Below are 18,723 nucleotides of genomic sequence, written 5' to 3'. Positions count from 1 at the left end.
TTGCTGTTTTCAGGCCAAACTGCATGAGTGTGCTGGCTTGTCTGAACAGCTCTCCTCAGTGAGGAAACATCTTTGGTGCCTGAACAAACAGAAAAGTGAAAGCAAAAACCAACAAAGTGTCTCAGTGAAGCGCTTCAAAGATGAGGTCGCTGCTGGGCGGATGAATGGTCAAAAACATGTTTAACAATCTGTTTGTACCCAAGGAGCTCAGTGCACAGCCAAGCTGCTTTCCAGTAACTAGTCACACCACTTTATAGTAGGCATGCATCTTGAAGTTGTGGATGGGAATTTCAAGCAAAAAAATCATTATTTGTTTTTCATGGGAAACTATTTGACAAAGGGCACAGCTGTTAGCACAGTTTCCTCACAGCACAAAGATCTTGGGCTCGCTGTGGCCTCTCAGTACGGAGTTATCGTGTCCCCGTGCCCGTGAGCAGTGTTGGGAAGGTTACTTTTAAAATGTATTCCACTACAGAATACAGATTACATGCCCCAAAATGTATTCTGTAACGTATTCCATTACGTTACTCAATGAGAGTAACGTATTCTGAATACTTTGGATTACTTAATATATTATCATGCTGTTTACAACTACATGAATGTGATTTATTACTGTTACTGAAGGTCCGCGGCTTCGAACCGTAGTAAAGGGACCTCTGGCTAATACATCAGGTTCTGTGTAGCGCTCATAGCCGAAAAATAGCTTTACTTTGTTGTCTGGGTCAAGTTTTAGACAGAGAGAGGCGTTGAAAGGCTACTTATTGTTTTTGGAGGAAAACACGAACACGGTGTACAGTCGAGTCTTAATAGCTTACTTACAACTGGGCTCGTCAGGCTCTCTTCTTGGCTGCAGTGGTTATTATTATATTTACATGCTTCCAGCTCCCGTTTTTGCTCGATGACAGCTCGTACTTTTCCTTTTTCTCCCTCCCTCGCTCACAGACACATAACGTGTATGTCAGTCCATTCTCCCTGCAGCACGGACTACACTGCCTATGATGCTACATTCTTTAGAGCTATACCTGTAGCATTCTGCCTGTTAGCTTAGCACAACATCAACAACAAAAAAAAGGCGTCACGGGATACAGTTACTCATATTTTGTATTTTAAATACATTACTCCCCAACACTGCCCGTGAGGGCTCACTCACTTCTTCCTGCAATCCAAAGACGTGCTTGTTAGATTAGCTGGTTATTCTAAATTAGTCATAGGTTGTCTTTCTTTCCCTGCAGCAGATGAACAGCTGAGATAGGACCCCTCTCTGTGACAATTCATGGATACATACTGTTTGTATTTTGGAAAACCCTGCACTCTCCTGCTTGAAACAATCTAAATGAACTGGCATTTTTTTCTTTAAGTTTTCTAGTCTTACTAACTACTAAAAGAACTTCAAACCACAGGCCACATTTACCCACACATAAATTCAGCATTTTTTCCAATTTTATTTGACACACACATGAAGCCAGCTATAACCACCAGTTCACCGAACATGGATGTGGGAGGAAGACAGAGCACCCAGAGAAAACCCACTCAGGCTCGGGGAGAGGATGCAAGCTCATAGCCTGTATCGGCTACGTCCAACCAAAGCTGCAGGCAGCAAGTGTCAATGTTATCTTTTTGGCTGCTGCACCAACTTGCATTACATCATTTAATTAAAAAAGCCCCAACAGCACAAACACTGCTGAGAGGTTCAGTTCAATGACCTTTTAGCTGAGGTGAAGCCTAGCAGACAGCAAGCAGCTGCAGCTGCCTGTGTCCATATGCACCGGTCAAGCAAAGAGGCCACGCCCCTCGAAATGCAAACCTTCAGCTCTAATACAAATTCAGCTGGTGAGTTTTTATATGCAGCTGTTATAAATGGAAGAACTGTCTATAGAGACCAAAAGGTTTGTGCTGTGCAGGTCTGTCTGAACATTGTGCTGAGTTCTTCATATCCATGTTTGCATGTTCTGATTCTAAGACTGCAGCACAAAAACAGAAAGTGTCAGATGTCCTCACGTCAGTTTATATCACTTCACTTTCGCCTCGTTGTCGTGCAGACTCGTCAGGTCAGGTCGACCCTTTGGCTGCTTCACACTTTGATCTGGTGGAGACTCTGCAAGTCTTCTGCACGCTCTGCCCTAGCATGACTCATCATGTTGACTCCATCACGTGTGCATCTTGTGGTCTTGTTAAGGCTGCTGTGGAAGCAGACAGAAGGTAAAACCTCAGCGTGACCAACATCAGAACAATGTAGCGGTTTGGTGGGAACGAGTCGGGCTGCCAGCAGCGATGTGTGGTTCTGCACTGCTGACGAGACACAATGGACACGTTTACGAAAGCACTGACAGGTACACAGAGACTGTACACAAAGCATCACAGCTCCCACTGAAGAGAACTTTGACAGTTTACAACAGACAAGTTAGGACCTGTAGCTTTCTTTCATCTCTGTTACACAGACGTCATATTCCTGTATTAACGGTAAATGGCCTGTATTTGTATAGCGCTTTACTAGTGCCTAAGGACCCCAAAGCGCTTTACACATCCACTCATCCACCCATTCACACACACATTCACACACTTAATCAGAGTCATTGTTTTCAAAGACAAACCCAAATCCAAAGATTTAAACAGAATACCTCATGACTCACGTTTTCTTGACAGCAGAGTGCAGAAAACGTGTGTGTGTGTGTGTTTGTGTGTGTAAGAGAGAGAGAGACCTGTAGTAGAAAGTGCTCAGCTTAAGTAGAAAGAAGCAATATTAGTTCCAGTACAGTTACTTTTACTGTGCATACAGCGCTGTCATGCTGCTCATTGAGCCTGTTCTCACTCCCGAGGCGTAACATGTCTACGTTTTTTTTTTTTTTTTTTTTTTTTTTTTTTTTTAATGTAAATTCCTAAGTTAATTTGAAAATTTTGTAGTAAATTGTAAATACTGTAAAACTTTTTCTGTCATTTAATGGTCGGGCATTGTACAGCTACAAGCATTTCACCCCCATGTCATACTGTGTATGGTTGTGTGTGTGTGACAAATAAAATTTGAATTTGATTTGAATTTGAATTTGAAGGAACGCAAAAGGAGACCTTCGGCGTTCTTGTGGTACGCGGCGGGTTATGGCTGAAATCCAGTGCAATGACGCTCCCGCGGTAATAGACGTTCCAGCCCTAAACCTAACCTTAACCCTAGCCCTAACCATAACCTTTTTCCTGATCTTAACCAGGACTTTAATGATGTTAAATAGCGTGTTTCTAAGCGATTTGAAGAAAAAGAGCAAACATGTGTAGATTGAGTCCATACGGTTCTCATATTTCCTCATTTTTCCGAGGTCGTCATTTAGGAACGTGGTGGGTAGCCGAAAACGTAATATGTTGACGATTTGTCACCTAGCGTAAAATGTTACGCTTTGGGAGTGAGAACGTGTTGGCTCATTCAGTGACATAAACAAATATGTAGATCGATAAATAATAATTTTTTTTTTTTTTTTACAAATAATTCAAAACATGAAAATTGTATATTTCCAAATGTATCAATTAAACCCAAATAAAGTATTTAAATAATTATTAATGGAAAAAATATATTTAAGTAGAAATAAATAAATAAATAAACAGACACAAATATATTATAAATATTTTATTTATAGAATAAATACATATTTATTATTTCTCTTTATATATATATATATATATATATATATATTGTAAACTGTGCGTGTGTAATTACATTACAGCAAAGAATAAATATCATAGTTGTATACAGGATGTATATAGGGATGGGTACCGGTATCCGGTGCCATGATGGCACCGGTTCTGACATAAACGGTAGTAACCAGACCGAAAAGCAGCGCACATTTCGGTGCTTTATTTCGGTGCTTTTTTTTCCTGAGCTGTGGTACACTTTCTTCTTCCTTACATTTATATTGGCGGTTGGCAAACAACTGAAAGGTGCATTACCGCCACCAACTGGTGTGGAATGATACACTTTAGATTCTAGCCAATCATTTTACGTTTCCGGATAGTAGGCGGGTCCATGTACGTACGTTCTTTTAGAGCAGAGCTACAGATTAAAAATGGCCAAGGCGAAGCGGTCAAAAGTCTGGCTGTACTTCACAGCAAAATATGCAAACTCAGCAGCTGCAACAAGTGCTTTAAGCTGATACTGTCAAAGGAGGTAACACCTCAAATCCGATGAAACACCTGGCGACGGATAGCGTTTTTTTTAAAAGCCGAAAAATGCGCCGTATTTGATAGCTTGCTGCAAGACCTCACACCAGCGCATCGACTGCGGGTGGGTTGCCTGTTATCGGACCCGGAGTTAGCAACATCCCCCAAAAACCCGAAGAGGAGAGTCCTGGCCCCTAGCCCTGCCAGTGTAGCAGAAATGATGACGGATGATGATGCAGCAGCAGCTGTTCTTCTCTGCGTGAGTAGCTTAGTAGGCTAACCACGTTATTAAATTAATGCATGTAAGGTGAACTAGCAAACACCATCATAGTTACATGCAGCTGTCTTCTTGTTTGATGGCAGATACTCCCTTCACCCTGGCCAAAAAGGCTAAAATGACCAAAGAAAAAGTGGAAAACAGTTAAACATGAGAGGTTTTTGGACAAAGTTTGTGTTTTTTCCATTGATTAAGCTGCTTCCAGCCAAGAGTGATACCATAAATCCCCTATAGCTGCAGAAAAGGCTAACATTGTTATCTTTTTACAAAAAAAACAGCTGAACATGAGAGGTTTTTGGACCAATTTTGTGTTCTCCATTCTTTAAGCACCGGTTTGAGCACCGTTTGAGCACCGTTTAAGCACCGGCACCGTTTCAAAAGTACCGGTTTGGCACCGGTATCGGATAAAACCTAAACGATACCCATCCCTAGATGTATATATACACAAAACAAATGTATTCGAGTCAAATACATCAGACCACAACTGTTCTATTAATTTATACAAATTAAATTACTTGACATTAAATCTCACACACACACACACACACTTCACGTTTCCTCGCTCGCTGTCTGTAAGAGGAGAAATGGAGCAGTGAGTGTTCGGCTCTCAGAGTTTGTTTGATTTTATCGATTTTATTGACTTTATTGATTGGTTGAGGCTGTAGTTCAGTACCAGCAAATCCATCAGCTGTGTGGATGTGAACTAACAACATCCATCACTTGATTGTCCCGCGGTCCATCACAGCCTACATCCACCCTCTCACTCTCTCTCCATGCTCTCACTGCTATAATTGGCTCTCTGAGCCTGGCTGCTTAAAGCATTATAAAAGCTCCCCTGGCCCGGCTTATCCTCCGACAGCACTTACAGAATCACACCTCCATGTCCCCGCAACATGTCGTCTACACGCTGACAGCCACAGACTTCTGCTGGCGTAACGTGGTGAAAACAGACAGGAGGAAAAGTGCAGACAAAAAAGTGAAGATAAAGGACAAAATCCATCAGGACATATCACAGGTCAGTGTGTGTGTTTTCCAGTAAAACGTGGGCGTTTATCATCATTCATCTTGGCTGCAGTCCTGAAACACTGCTTATGTGTCCATACTGGAAGCCTACTTCCAAATAACTTCCTTGGAAGTATGATGTGGTATCGATTACACACGAGGATTTACTTAGCTGAGTCTGTGAGTCTGTGTTGTTTCCAGAGAAATCGGTCTAGGTTTGCTGCTTGCCAGAATTTTATGTAATTGTTCTAATACGGCTGTTTATGTTGGAAACAGGAACCAGAGAAACAATTAGGAAAGTGCAGGTAAAGCAAAGAACAGTTTAAATCCAAGTAAGGCAAAAACTACAATTTCTCACCTAAAAACTTTTTAGGTTTTATTCCCATTTTCATTCTGTCAATATTGAACTGAAATTACATTTCAGACGTTGATTCTGTGAGTCTCGTCATATCAGCCCAGCTTTTACCCCAAAACTTCCCATGATTCTTATATTAACACATCTGAACTATTAGGGGTGGGGAAAAAATCGATACAGTGTAGCATGGTGATATTTTGTTTGCTAATAATGTATCGATACAGGGACAACAGAAATCGATATTTTGTTACAAAAAAGGTTTTTGTGCTCTGACTTCAGAGCATGTTGATCCTTTTTCTGAGCAAGAATCCTGACATTCCTTCACTGTCCAAATGTGTTTAACTTTTTTTTTGGCAGCAATAAACATGACAGTTTACTTATTTTAATTTAATTAAGTTTAAAACTTTTTTATTTAATGTAAAATTATATTTTGTTCTCATTTACTTTCAAATTCTTCAGTTGCTGAAGGGGCTGCATAGTTTTCATAAACTGCATAGTTCAGAATAGCTATAATTGTACCAGATGGTTGATTCAGTTAAGTTGGACTAGACTGTAATACAAACCGTTCAGTTTGTCAACAATAAAACTGAAATGAGAGAAAGACTGAGTGTGAGACTTTGATATTAGAGAAAATGAATATTGATAAAGTTTACCTTTATGTACAGAATCTGAATATCGCAAAATATTTTATAAAAATCGCAATAATATCGTATCGTGGGATGTATGGTGATTCCCACCTCTAATAACTATATATCAACGTATTAAATGTAGAAAAACTGATGTGAAAACTAAGGCTACGTTCACACTGCAGGTCTTAATGCTCAATTCAGATTTCATGATCAAATCAGATTTTTTTGTCTGCTTGTTCACACTACAAATAAAACGCGCTCTAGTGTGAACGGTTCACAGCCCTCAAAGCGGCCCACACACGTCACAACACGCTCTGTTTACGGAAGAAAAAATGGCGGCTACAGAGCGAGCAGGTGTTGTTGCAGCAGTCTATCAATTTGTGCACAGTCGTAACCAACAGAATTTTGACAAATTAATTAGAGAAAGAAGGACACTGAGACAAAGAGAGCCGTGCTTTAACAATGGCCTTGTGTAGAGCAGTGGCTGCTACCTCCGTGCAGAGGTATATATGGACACGGAGTCGATTAGCTTGAATAGAATTGTCTTCCCATGCTAATCAAGTCCAAAACCTCAGTTTTTGTCCATTGACTCGCTCCGTCTCCAGTTTCCGCTGCCATGCTTTCTCGTTTGTCTTCCCCGGCGCTGATAATTGGCGTCTGTCTTGTGTCAGTGACATAAGACTGATTTAATGCAGCAGTCGCTTTCTAAAACATCGGATATGTATCGGATTCAGGACCACATACAAAAGTGACCCAGATCGGATTTGAAAATATTGGATTTGTGCCGTTCACACTGTCACACCATGATGGATATGGGTCGCAGAGGGTCAGAAAAGTCGGATTTGATGCGCTTTCACCTGCAGTGTGAACGTAGAGATAGACCTAAAAATAAAGGAGCTCAGCAGGTTAAACCTCCCCCACCCCCAAGTGAATTTTTTTTTTTACATAGAATAAAAATTTGTGTAAATGTTGAAATACAATAAAGTGACTTTTTGAAAGTAATGACGCTCAAACGGCTGAGTGATTGTAGTAAAGCCCGGTAAATGTCATGTGACATTAGAGGGACTCAGTACCACAGAGCGTACTCTGAGCGTTAAGCGCAGCGACACGGCAGGGGCGACATAAACTACAGGAAGAGAACGAGATGGCAGATGTGATTTGCTTGGAAGTCGTATCGCATGATGTACGACAGACTTCCTGTGCTGGTGTCACGGTGGCGGAGGTGAATCATTTGCCAGGAAGTTTTCCCGCTGCTCATCCAGTAAGTGATGCAGCAGGTGGTCAGGATTATCGAGGACAGATAGCAGTTTGTCCAAAGACCTCGTGACCTCCACGGCTTCATACTCACAGCAGAAACATTCAAGCAGGGGTCACGACCCTGCAGCTCCCATCTCCAGTGGCTCCTCGTAGCTTCGACAGGAAACACAGATAAGCCTTTCAGTTAATCACTGCTTCAAGTGATCCTTTGAATTCTCCTTTATCCATGTTTCTCAGCTGATCCTCATCCACTTGACGTAGCTGAATGTCAACAGTCGTGGTTAGCATGGATGTAAACACGAGAGGTCGTGAGCTCCCGAGCTATGAGGAAAATAATTCAAAAGTGCCAATGCTGCCGACACATTGATCTGCTTTATCTGCGGCTGGACTTCAGTCCCAAATCAAGTTGAAATAAGAGACTTTTTATTTGATTTTTCTGCACAGAAGAGACTTTGTCGTGTTTGGAATGTGTGGAAGTGCGCAGCCAAATGCAGACGCAGAGGGAAGCCGAGTCAAAACAAAAGCCAGCTGTTTATCTTTGGCTGATAAGTGTTCATGGACAAAAGTGAAACTCAAGCCAGAGAAACAGTAAAATAATCCTTTAACTGACAGCGAGCGCACAGCGGAGAGCAACAGTACAAAGCAACCAGGACAAAGAGGACTGAGGCTGTGAATACGCAAAAGGGCCCCATTGGGGCAAAGTGGGACAGGTGGGTCAACAAACAGGTGCAAACAATCAAGGGATAACGAGACACAGGAAGTAAAAATAAATGTAAGACACAAGCAAGAGCAAATGGGTGCAGCCACTGGCTGTGTCCCAATTCAGGGTCTGCAGCCTCAACGATCCTCAAGGGCCGCGTACTCAAAGACCGCTAAGGCCGGAAGTGCGAGGCTTGTGAAATGGGACGGTCTAGCCTCCGTTGTGCTGCAGGGGTTGCCTAGCAGCCATGATACTAACAGCTGGAAACGTTTCATACAGCTTTGTTTGACAGAAATGAAGGAGAAAATCTTTTGTTTGTTTCTACATGAGCTTTGATCATTCTCTGATTAAGCTCAGCTATTGAACGGCGTATATTTTAAAGTAAAGGCTGTAAAACCAAGTTAGTACAAACGTCACTAATGTCACATAACTTTGCCGACATGTGGCCAACAGTAATGTTTTAATGTTCTTCGTTATTAAACATTTGCACATAAATAAGTGACATAATATTCAGTACTTACTTAAAGTTTACTCTTCGGCGCCCCTCATCCGCCGTTTTTTTTTTCAGCAAAATTATCCACACCCACCGCCGCGCTATGCATTCTGGGATATGTTGGGCCACGAAGTCTACACCGCCACGTCCTTAAAATTCAGGGAAATGAAGGACGCATTTGAGGGCCGCATTTCGAGCAGCCTTCGAATTGGGACAGCCTTCGTCGCGTCGCTGTGACGTAATCGGCCTTAAAATGCGGCCTTTAAGGCTGCAGACCCTGAATTGGGACACAGCCACTGTGGAGCTCCACAGTGGGCAGAAACACGTGACCTCCACAGTATGGTTAGGGGTTATGGCTCTGTGTTTTGCTATTTTTATGGTTTTATTTGAAAGGGTACAGTGAAGAGTGACAGGGAAGCAGACGGAGTGAGAGCAGGTAACACATGTGGCAAAGAGCCACGGGTCGGATTCGAATTCAGGCCGGCCACTCAGCCATGAGCATCTATATGAATGACTCTGTCCCAGCCTTTACGATCCATTTGCGCGGTTTCCATTGTATCTATGTCACATGTCTCCGCCTACTGTGGCTGTGACCTGTTTCCGCCTACTTTAAAGGTCATGTGTTTCTGCCTACTGTGGAGCTCCACAGTGGCTGCAGCCAGACCTTTCTCGATAGTCTCATAGGTGCTGTGTTTCACAGTCAGCCCAAATGCGCTAATTTGTTTTCAGTGAAAACAGCAATTTCATAAATGCAACAAAACAAAGTTAAAGTTTGAAACAATAAAAAGCCAACAAGCATAGCCATGGATGCTAAAATGATTTAAACTATTACTAATGTTGATGGTCATCTCCGTAAGGCTTGGGTGTGTTTTGTGGCTCTATTCAGATTTTATCCTGTGGTGGTAAAGTTTTCGGTCTCCTCCATTAAAGGTGCCGCCTTCCTCTGCAGGATGAAGTCCAGATGGCTGCGCTCCGCTGTGGACAGACTTCCTACCATCAGTGAAATGCAGGAGAGCGACACAGAAGAAGGAGACCTGGACTGCTCCTCTCACACCATGGAGGAGTACGTGGACTCCATCAAAGAGCTCTCCCAGCCGGCCCCCTACCCGCTCCACGGGCCCCTCAGAGGTCACCGCCTCTGGATGGTGCGCTCATGCCCTGCGGCTCCACCTGTGGCACCGGCTCTGTTTTTAAAATCCCTGAGAAGCAGCCCACCTTGGAGTCCAGTTGACCTATCAGATGTATCGCTGACCTTCACAGACCAATCAAAGTGTGAGACATCAACACATTTCAAACAGAACCTGCTGGACGTGCTGGTGGGACAGTCCCTGTTCGCAGGGCTGGTGTGAGGCGAAGGTAGCGGCCGGACTGCTGACCTCTCCAGCTCCACGATGCATGATTCATTTATGTGTAAGAAGTAATTGAGTCAGGCACGCTCCAGAAGCTATATGCATTCCCTTTGAAGCTCTAAATGAACGCAACACATGAAACAAAAGATGAAAAGCGAAAAATCAAGGGCAGAACAAACAAACGAGCAGCGCCTGCCTGGATGCCCGAGGTATAAGTGCGATAAGTGGCTGTGCTGGGCCCACTCGTCCACCAGGGGGCCCACCAACAGACCCAAGCTGTGAACTCTCCTGATTTGAATATTTAAAGACATACTCTCTGATTTTTGCCACCAGAATCTTTGGACAAACTAAGGATGATTCAAGAAAGCAATACAAACTAGGTAGATTCATTGGCTCCCACACCCCAGGAGCTCGTTGACATGAACTACAAATATTAAATCTCTTCAGACTGTAGCTCTAAATTAAATATCCAAGAATTTGCCTTCAGACCCTTTAAAGGGCCCAGAATTAGGTAAGCTTTAGCTGCCTAGAAAATGAATACAAAGGGCTGCTTCAGCCGACGGGGGGCCTTTGAACAGCTTTGGGGTTTTAGGCTCTGGTTTAAATATTTAAGTACATGCTCCCTGATTTTTGCTTTCAGGATTCTACTGGAGCCCTGAAGTAAGTTTGATTTGCGATAAAACCCAAAATTTCGCTGATATAGAGCCCCGTCAGCCACCCTAGACCCCGCCCAAATTAGCTGCAAGTGTGAAATCTCTTTATATTTTTGTTCCAGTTTACCTTTCAGTAAGCTGCTGTTTCAACCAACAGGGGGCCTTTGAACAACTGTTGGGGTTTAAGTTGTGACTTAAAAATTTAAAGATAGACTCCCTCATTGGCTCTAGTCTATCCCGGCTGGCACCCTAAATATGAACTGGTTCAATTTTAAATATCCGAATAATTTCTGTTGGACATATGAAGAAATTTGGATGTTCGGTCTTAATCTAAAGATCTTATTATCTTTTGGTTCTATGCTTCTTCATATCCACCAGATCTAGGGTTATGGTTTTAGTCAACTCGTTTTAGACACTCATAGCTGTTTTGGAAAACCAAAAACCTTTCATCTTGTTGTTCCTTTTATTTAAAATTGGTCTTAGGCTGGTGACCTGGGAGGTGTTAGGATGAAATCATGTTTTGTTTTTTTAGGGATTTTCATTCAAATAAGTAAACTTCTACTGCAAGACGTTTGATTTCAAATTCTCCTTCGATACAGACGCAGAGATGTGTTAGTAAATGATGAGATGTGTTTCTCTTTTTCATCACCACCAGGCATAGCTGGACTGGCCATCGGGCATACCGGGCATTTGCCCGGTATGCCCGATGGCGATATTTTGTTTTTATGGACAGATCGATTTTTTTTTTTTTTTTGGAAGGGTATAAATAATGAAAGGTGTTGGATTGGCCAATTGGTCATGATAGACTCTGGGCTGGACCAATTACAGCCGAGGAGGTCGGATGCACCCTCCCCCTTGTTTAGCAATCTTATAGGCCATCCATCGGCTCTTTGTTACTTCTGAAACATGGCTTAAACAATTTCCACGACGTAATCCGATACCAACCGATCTCTTTACCCGTCGGCTTCCCGTGGCTGTCATGCAACAGGTGTTGTGCCAAAAAGTGATTTCCAATGTTTGCCTGTATTTTTTATGTGTAATATCTATGTTGGTAAATAGACTTCGGTGAACAGCGTTTACAAAGGGGCTATATATGGAATTAAAAAATGATTATTTTTTAACGGCATAAATAAAGGTTATATAAAAGTCACTGCCAAAGACTGATTGCGGCTTCTACCTTGTTACACTAATGTTGTTTGTAGCTCAATATGACTTTGTGTCATCCATGAGGGATGCATTTGACATATGTTTCACATATTATAGCCCAACAAGTTACTTATAGCAATTTAAATACGAGCAATCAGTTTTTGGCAAATACCGGAAATCAGTTTTTGGCAGACAATCACTTTTTGGCACAACACCGGCTATTGCAGTTAATAATACAACAGTTTCTTGCCATTTTTTGTGTTTCTTTTTATCGCTGTGTAACTGAGTTCAACTGAAAGCCTGCATGCACTAGTACCGCTTGCCACAAGTTCCCAAAATCCTTTGCGATTTTACCCCTGAATGACGTCACATTTTTGGTGGGGCCGATTTTTTGTCCCAGTCCAGCCCTGCCACCAGGTAAAAAAGGAATCTGGAGGTCTCTTCCTGTTGAAAAGGAGATCTTCTTTACCACTTTCTCCAAATGCTTCTCGTAGGTTATTGTCTCTCAAACAATCTAATCTAAGCATCCTGAGATTACTCTCATCAGTCGTGACTCACGAGCTTTATAAATAAAATGAACCGACCCCCCTTTGACCTTAAAATGTACTGCTAAGCCTAAAGCTTCTCATTCTTTTTAACCTCACAGATTTGTAATATTGGATAATTTCTCTAGTTTCTTAACCACTTATTCAGTTCATAGTCTGCAGCCATTCCCAGCTGCCCGAGGGTGGACATTAAAAACCTCACCTGTCTATCACAAGGCTAAGTAATCAAATTCAATAAATCTGTATTTTTTTCCATTGCATTTTCCAGGAATTCCAGCTCCCTATGGCTTCCTGGCCACCCGAGCTCACTGAAAGTAGTTTTCTAATTAAAACAAATAAAATACAATTAGAAATTAAGTTTCAAACTGAAACACGTTTGTGCTAAGGGTAAAGAAGCACTCAGTCTGTGCAGGTTTATGCAGTGCAGCCTGCAAAGTTTTGCTGCTTTTTTCCCCCATTTGAAATAAAAGCAGTTGTAAGAAAAACATAAAACGGCTTCCCTTCTTTCTTTGCATGTAATTATCACGTGTGAACAGGAATGCGGGCGTCCTCAATGATCGTGTTGGGTACACACTTTATTTTCAACCATCAAAATTTAGTTTCTGTTTCCCTGAAGTCGTGTGACTGTGAGATAAGTCTCTCCAGCTGGCTATTGGCAAGAAGTGCCTGAGTTACATCCAACAAACATGTGGTAAGAGAGAGCGAGAGAAAGGGAGGAGAGCAGAGCGACCCCCCTGGAGATGCTTCCAGAGAACAAGCCTCAGAATTTGACTCAAACTGACCCCAAATTATTCATGCACGTTGTGCAACACCGACTATGTCAAGCTCACAAAGTACGAACACAAACGTAACATAAAGATGTGTCACAATATTCCAAAGAAATAGCTGGAATCATTTACGCACGTGGCACGTGGTATGTGGTACGGAGATAAGAAAAGATTTATGAGGCATAACTTACAGTAAAGTGCTGCTTCAGCACCAGGTGTGTTGAAAACATAGGATTTCTTTTAAATTGGATGCGTAGTTATGGCGAGGTGCAGATATCGTCGCTTCTCCAAAACTCATTAAATTAGAAAAGGAGTGAGATACTGTGAGCAGCGAGATACACCGCAGCGTACCAGAGTGATATAAAACAGATTTGCTGTATTTGAGTCGTTTAGTTGCAATATCCCAAAGACCTGTTTGATGTGTAAACACAGAAATGTGGCATTAAATATGAAATACAGCGAGGAAAAAAAACAATAGGAGCTCTGTGAGAGAGCTCAGTGTGGAGAGGTGATATCAAGGGAATCCATCTCTCAAACTACACCCTGAAATACAATAATTGAACATAAAGACAAGCTGAGGATTATAGCTGAGAGCTGCCAGGCTCCAGTCGAGACATGCACCGCAGTCATTGATGAATAACAGGAAATGTCAGCTTTTTAGTATGGATGAATTCTCATTACTGCTCACCAGCTAAAACAGTCACACAATGTTTACTTTGCTTGATCTTACTGTTTCACAAGACAGAGCGCTGCACTGTTCCTGTTAATCACACCATGGCTGCCAAATTATCTGCAGATTACAGGGAAAATCAGTCTGTCTGCAGATGCCTTCAAAGCTGCGCGCGATGTTTTTATTGTCATGTTGGATCTCTTAGTGGCAGCTTAATCTCTGCAGCCCCCTTCTTGATTTCTTACACTTTTTCTTTTTGTATACTTGTCACATTTGGCTGGAGCTCAGGAGATGGAGCAGGACATCTACTAGTTGCATGGTCGGTAGTTTGATCCCTGGCGAGTGAGTGAGTGTGAATGTGTGTGCATCCCAGCATGCCATGTTGTATGAAGTGCTTTGAGTGCTCATGTTATTGGATCTTTTCAGAGTTAAATGATGGATTTAAATGTAATAAAAGGAAAAAAGCCATCTGAAGCTACCTGCCCTGTGTGAAAAACTATTTGGCCCCTAAACCTAATAACTGGTTGTGCCACTTTTGGCAACGAGAACTGCAGTTAAGTGTTTGTGATAATTGCCAGTGAATCTTTCATATCACTCTAGAGGAATTTTGGCCCACTCGTCTTTGCAGAATTGTTGTAAATCAGCCACATTAGAGGATTTTTGAGCACGAATAGCCTGATTAAAGTCATCTCAAAGCATCTCGATCAGATTTAACCCATATGGAAAAGCAATAGTAAAGACATGATTTACTCATGAAAGTGGCCACTTTCTCATTACTTTCATATTTTTTTTAGTAAGTATACAAAACATACAAGTTTCATTATATAATTTTTCAAGGGATCTTATATGTGTTTTCACTCTTGTATGCTTTTCATACCAGACAGACAGCTAGCTAGCTCTATCTTTTCCATATGGGATGTTTGGATTTGATTTTGTTTTATTGTCTTTTCAGCCATTCAGAGGTGGACTTGGGGGTGTCTTCTGGATCATTGTCCTGCTCCATAACCCCAGTGTGTTTGGGCTTCAGGGCACAAATTGACATTCTTCTTCGAGATTTTGTCACAATACGGCTGTCAATATGGCAGGCAAGAGTAGGACCCAAATGCAAACTCGCAGAGACAAAAAGTAAACTCAAAAAACACAGCTTTATTGCTGGCGTGGAGTGGGACACAAAACTAAACTGGTGAAAACTAAAGCACAAGGAGCCACAGGGGAAAATCACACAGCTATGAGGTAGGACGCAACACTGACAAAGAGAAACATGGGGCTTAAATACACTGAGGGATAACGAGGGGGAATGAGCCACAGGAGGAGAGCACAGCTGGGAGTAATTAGGCAGGACGAGACGAGCCTGTATCCCAATTCAGGGTCTGCAGCCTTAAAGGCCGCATTTTAAGGCCGATTACGTCACAGCGACGCGACGAAGGCTGTCCCAATTCGAAGGCTGCTCGAAATGCGGCCCTCAAATGCGTCCTTCATTTCCCTGAATTTTAAGGACGTGGCGGTGTAGACTTCGTGGCCCAACATATCCCAGAATGCATAGCGTGGCGTTGGGTGTGGATAATTTTGCTGAAAAAAAAAACGGCGGATGAGGGGCGCCCGAAGAGTAAACTTTAAGTAAGTACTGAATATTATGTCACTTATTTATGTGCAAATGTTTAATAACGAAGAACATTAAAACATTACTGTTGGCCACATGTCGGCAAAGTCATGTGACATTAGTGACGTTTGTACTAACTTGGTTTTAAAGCCGTTACTTTAAAATATACGCCGTTCAATAGCTGAGCTTAATCAGAGAATGATCAAAGCTCATGTAGAAACAAACAAACAAATGAACAAAAGATGTTCTCCTTCATTTCTGTCAAACAAAGCTGTATGAAACGTTTCCAGCTGTTAGTATCATGGTTGCTAGGCAACCTGGGTAGTGCGACGGAGGCTAGACCGTCCCATTTCACAAGCCTCGCACTTCCGGCCTTAGCGGTCTTTAAGTACGCGGCCCTTGAGGATCGTTGAGACTGCAGACCCTGAAGTCGGATACAGCCAAGGGAAGCAAAACTAGAAACATTAACATAGGACAGACTGTGAAAGTAAAACAGGAAACACACTGACGGAACACAAGACATGTAAACTTAACAGACTGGGGAGACAGAACATAGGGACCTGAAACATGGAACAGAAAGGCACAGTAGACACAACATGAACATAACAACGCCACAGAGGAAGAGTAAAACAAAATGCAGGAACACAGGACCTCTTTCAAAATAAAATGGGAAACATAATGAAACGCAAACATGAAGCACATGAAGGACAAGGGAGACTTAACAGGGGTTGGATACACAAGCGGAATCTAATAAACTAATGAACAAAATAAACTCAAACTTAAAACGCTGGGTCAAAAGACCCAGGATCATGACAGATTTTCTGGTAGGTTTGGGTAGACCCCTCCCCCAAATAAATGAAGAAGACTTAAAACCTGCATTTTGCATTTACTCGGGTTATCTTTGTCTAATATAGGCACTGAAATATTTAAGCACGATAAAAGAAATCAGTGGAGGGGACAAAACCAATAGCATGGAAGCAACTCAAAACAATCAGGTGAGGGGTGTCCAACTCCAGCCCTCAAGGGCCGGTGTCTTGCAGGTTTTAGATCTCATCCTGGGTCAACACACCTGAATCAAATCATTAGTTCATTGCCAGGCCTCTGGAGAGCTTCAAGCAATTTAAAACAGCTGTGTTGGATCAAAACCTGCAGGACACTGGCCTTCGAGGCCTAGAGTTGGACACCTCTGATTTAGGCAAACCAACCTGCCGAAGTTCAAACTGGGCATCAGAATCAGAAAGAAATGTGATTTAGGTGAATTCTAACGCAGCGTGATTGTTGGTGCCAGACGGCCTGATCCGAGTATTTCAGAAACTGCTGACCTGACGGGTTTTTTCCCCACACAACCATGTCCAGGGCTTACAGAGAACAGTCCCAGAAAGAGAAAACATCCAGTGGGCGTCAGTTCTCTGGCAGAAAAGGCTTTGTTGATGTAAGAGCAGATGGAGCAGGCCAGACTACTTTAAGTTGACAGGAAGTTAACTGTAAAACAAATCACTCGTTACAACAAAGGAGTGCAGGAGAGCCTCTCTGAACCCACAGTGTGTCAAACCTTGAAGCCGATGGGCTACAGCAGCTGAAGACCACACCGGCTGGCACTCGTGTCAGCTAAGAACAGGAAACCCACTTGCTAAAGTTGGTCTGATGAGTCGGACCAATTTCTGCTGTGACATGATAGAGGATAGTGTAAACATCTGCTGGTGGTTCAGAGTGCGGCTGGTGGTGTAATGGTGTGGGGGATATTTTCTTGGAACACTTTGGGCCTGATTAAACACCACAGCCTGCCGGAGTATTGGCCCTGACCAGCTCCATCCACTTTCTGACCACGGTGTAGCCATCTTCTGATGGCAGGGTAATGTGTCATGTCACAAAGCTCGGATCAACTCAAACATTGAGTTGAAGGCACTCAGATGACCTCCACAGCCATCAGATCTCAGTCCAGCAGAGCACCTCTGGGGGTTGGGAAGCGCATCTGTAACCGGAAGGTCGCCGGTTCGATCCCCGGGCTCTCTGTCCTGGTCGTTGTGTCCTTAGGCAAGACACTTCACCTACCGACCTGTCAGTCTGCCCCAGGGCAGCTGTGGCTACAACTGTAGCTGCCTCTACCAGTGTGTGAATGTGAGAGTGAATGAATAGTGGAATTGTAAAGCGCTTTGGGTGCCTTGAAAAGCGCTATATAAATCCAATCCATTATTATTATGCGGTGGAACAAAAGTCTGATGATGGACGAGCAGCCGACAGAGTCAAAATGACTTGGTTAGCCAGGGATAACCAAATTAACGGCCAGCTTAACCCTCTCACGCTCAAATTAAGTTTTTGTTGCTAATGCACAAAAGAATACCTGCAGTGGTATTTTTTAGTTTTTAACTGTTGCAAATCTGCCTTGAGAGGGTTAAAATACACACTTTCACAACATTTATGCTCCACTTTAAAAACGATGCTTCCCAGTGCTTTTAGATGTGACGCCAGCAGCTTTGACGAAACCATGTGACACCCTGGGACAGAGAAAAATGTCTTTTCTTTGGTCGTTTGATGTGTTGGAAAAAGCGTCTTCACAGCTGTTTTGGTGTTTGCTGGGTTGAACTGAAAACTCACTGATGCTCAACACTGTTGTTTTCTTTTTCCATTCCTTTAAAAAAATCTGGTGCACATTTGTGAGATAAATGTTTATGTTTGCTGCCATGTTGCGTCCATGCTGTTTATTCTCAGTGTATCTGCTGGACTCGCTGCGTGGCAGATTGTTGTGCCGATCACTGGCTTCACTTGGAAACACTTAGCCGCGTTTTTCTTTTTTTGAAACAGTAAAAGTGGTTTTATTCCTCCCCTCTGGTTTTCCATTGTGTTTACTGATCAAATAAATAAAGCCAGGGTAAGATAATGTGTGCATAATGGTCAACTTTCTCATCATAAATAAGGCCGAAATGACCGTTAATCATCGAGGAGTCACGGTCTTGATTTCCTTTTACTCTGAAAAAGATAAAACACCTCATCAAAGCAGCCTGTTAATAACAAACACCGGGATCATCTGTCTTATCTGCATGTTCAGCTTTGCAAGCCGCGAGTGTGATAACTTTACAGACAGAAAACAGCTCCTCGTGTTTGCTTCCTCCCACAGGGCATTTTGTGACGTTTTTAATAGA

The 18,723-nt window shown here is 42.6% G+C and overlaps 2 protein-coding genes and 1 long non-coding RNA gene across 5 annotated transcripts in view; 1 reads left to right on the top strand and 2 right to left on the bottom strand.

Annotated features, from left to right (window-relative positions):
• The window catches only part of LOC146516140 (E3 ubiquitin-protein ligase TRIM21-like), a 102,697-nt gene extending 100,081 nt beyond the window's left edge, over positions 1 to 2,616 (bottom strand). The window contains exon 1 of the mRNA XM_085162056.1: positions 759 to 2,616. The gene's annotated coding sequence lies outside the window, so the exon portion shown is untranslated. The remainder of the gene's footprint in view (positions 1 to 758) is intronic.
• The window catches only part of LOC146516137 (uncharacterized), a 204,586-nt gene that overhangs the window by 100,081 nt on the left and 85,782 nt on the right, over positions 1 to 18,723 (bottom strand). The window lies entirely within an intron of this gene.
• Positions 5,010 to 15,315, top strand: LOC146516139 (uncharacterized). Of its 3 annotated transcripts, none has more exons than XR_014874431.1 (3): positions 5,010 to 5,432; positions 9,784 to 11,510; positions 12,419 to 15,315. XR_014874431.1 is itself a non-coding variant. In XM_085162081.1 (2 exons), exon 2 carries the CDS (start codon positions 9,804 to 9,806, stop codon positions 10,200 to 10,202), a length of 399 nt encoding a protein of 132 aa, XP_085018207.1. In that variant the 5' UTR covers positions 5,010 to 5,432; positions 9,784 to 9,803; the 3' UTR covers positions 10,203 to 11,511. The 3 variants fall into 3 exon arrangements, 1 of the variants encoding a protein (XP_085018207.1); XR_014874432.1 differs by having other exon boundaries at positions 5,011 to 5,432; positions 9,803 to 11,510; XM_085162081.1 differs by lacking the exon at positions 12,419 to 15,315 and having other exon boundaries at positions 9,784 to 11,511.

This window comes from Neolamprologus multifasciatus, chromosome 6 (assembly GCF_963576455.1).
Source record: "Neolamprologus multifasciatus chromosome 6, fNeoMul1.2, whole genome shotgun sequence".
Lineage (NCBI taxonomy): Eukaryota > Metazoa > Chordata > Actinopteri > Cichliformes > Cichlidae > Neolamprologus > Neolamprologus multifasciatus.
This window is presented reverse-complemented; position numbering and strand designations above follow the sequence as displayed.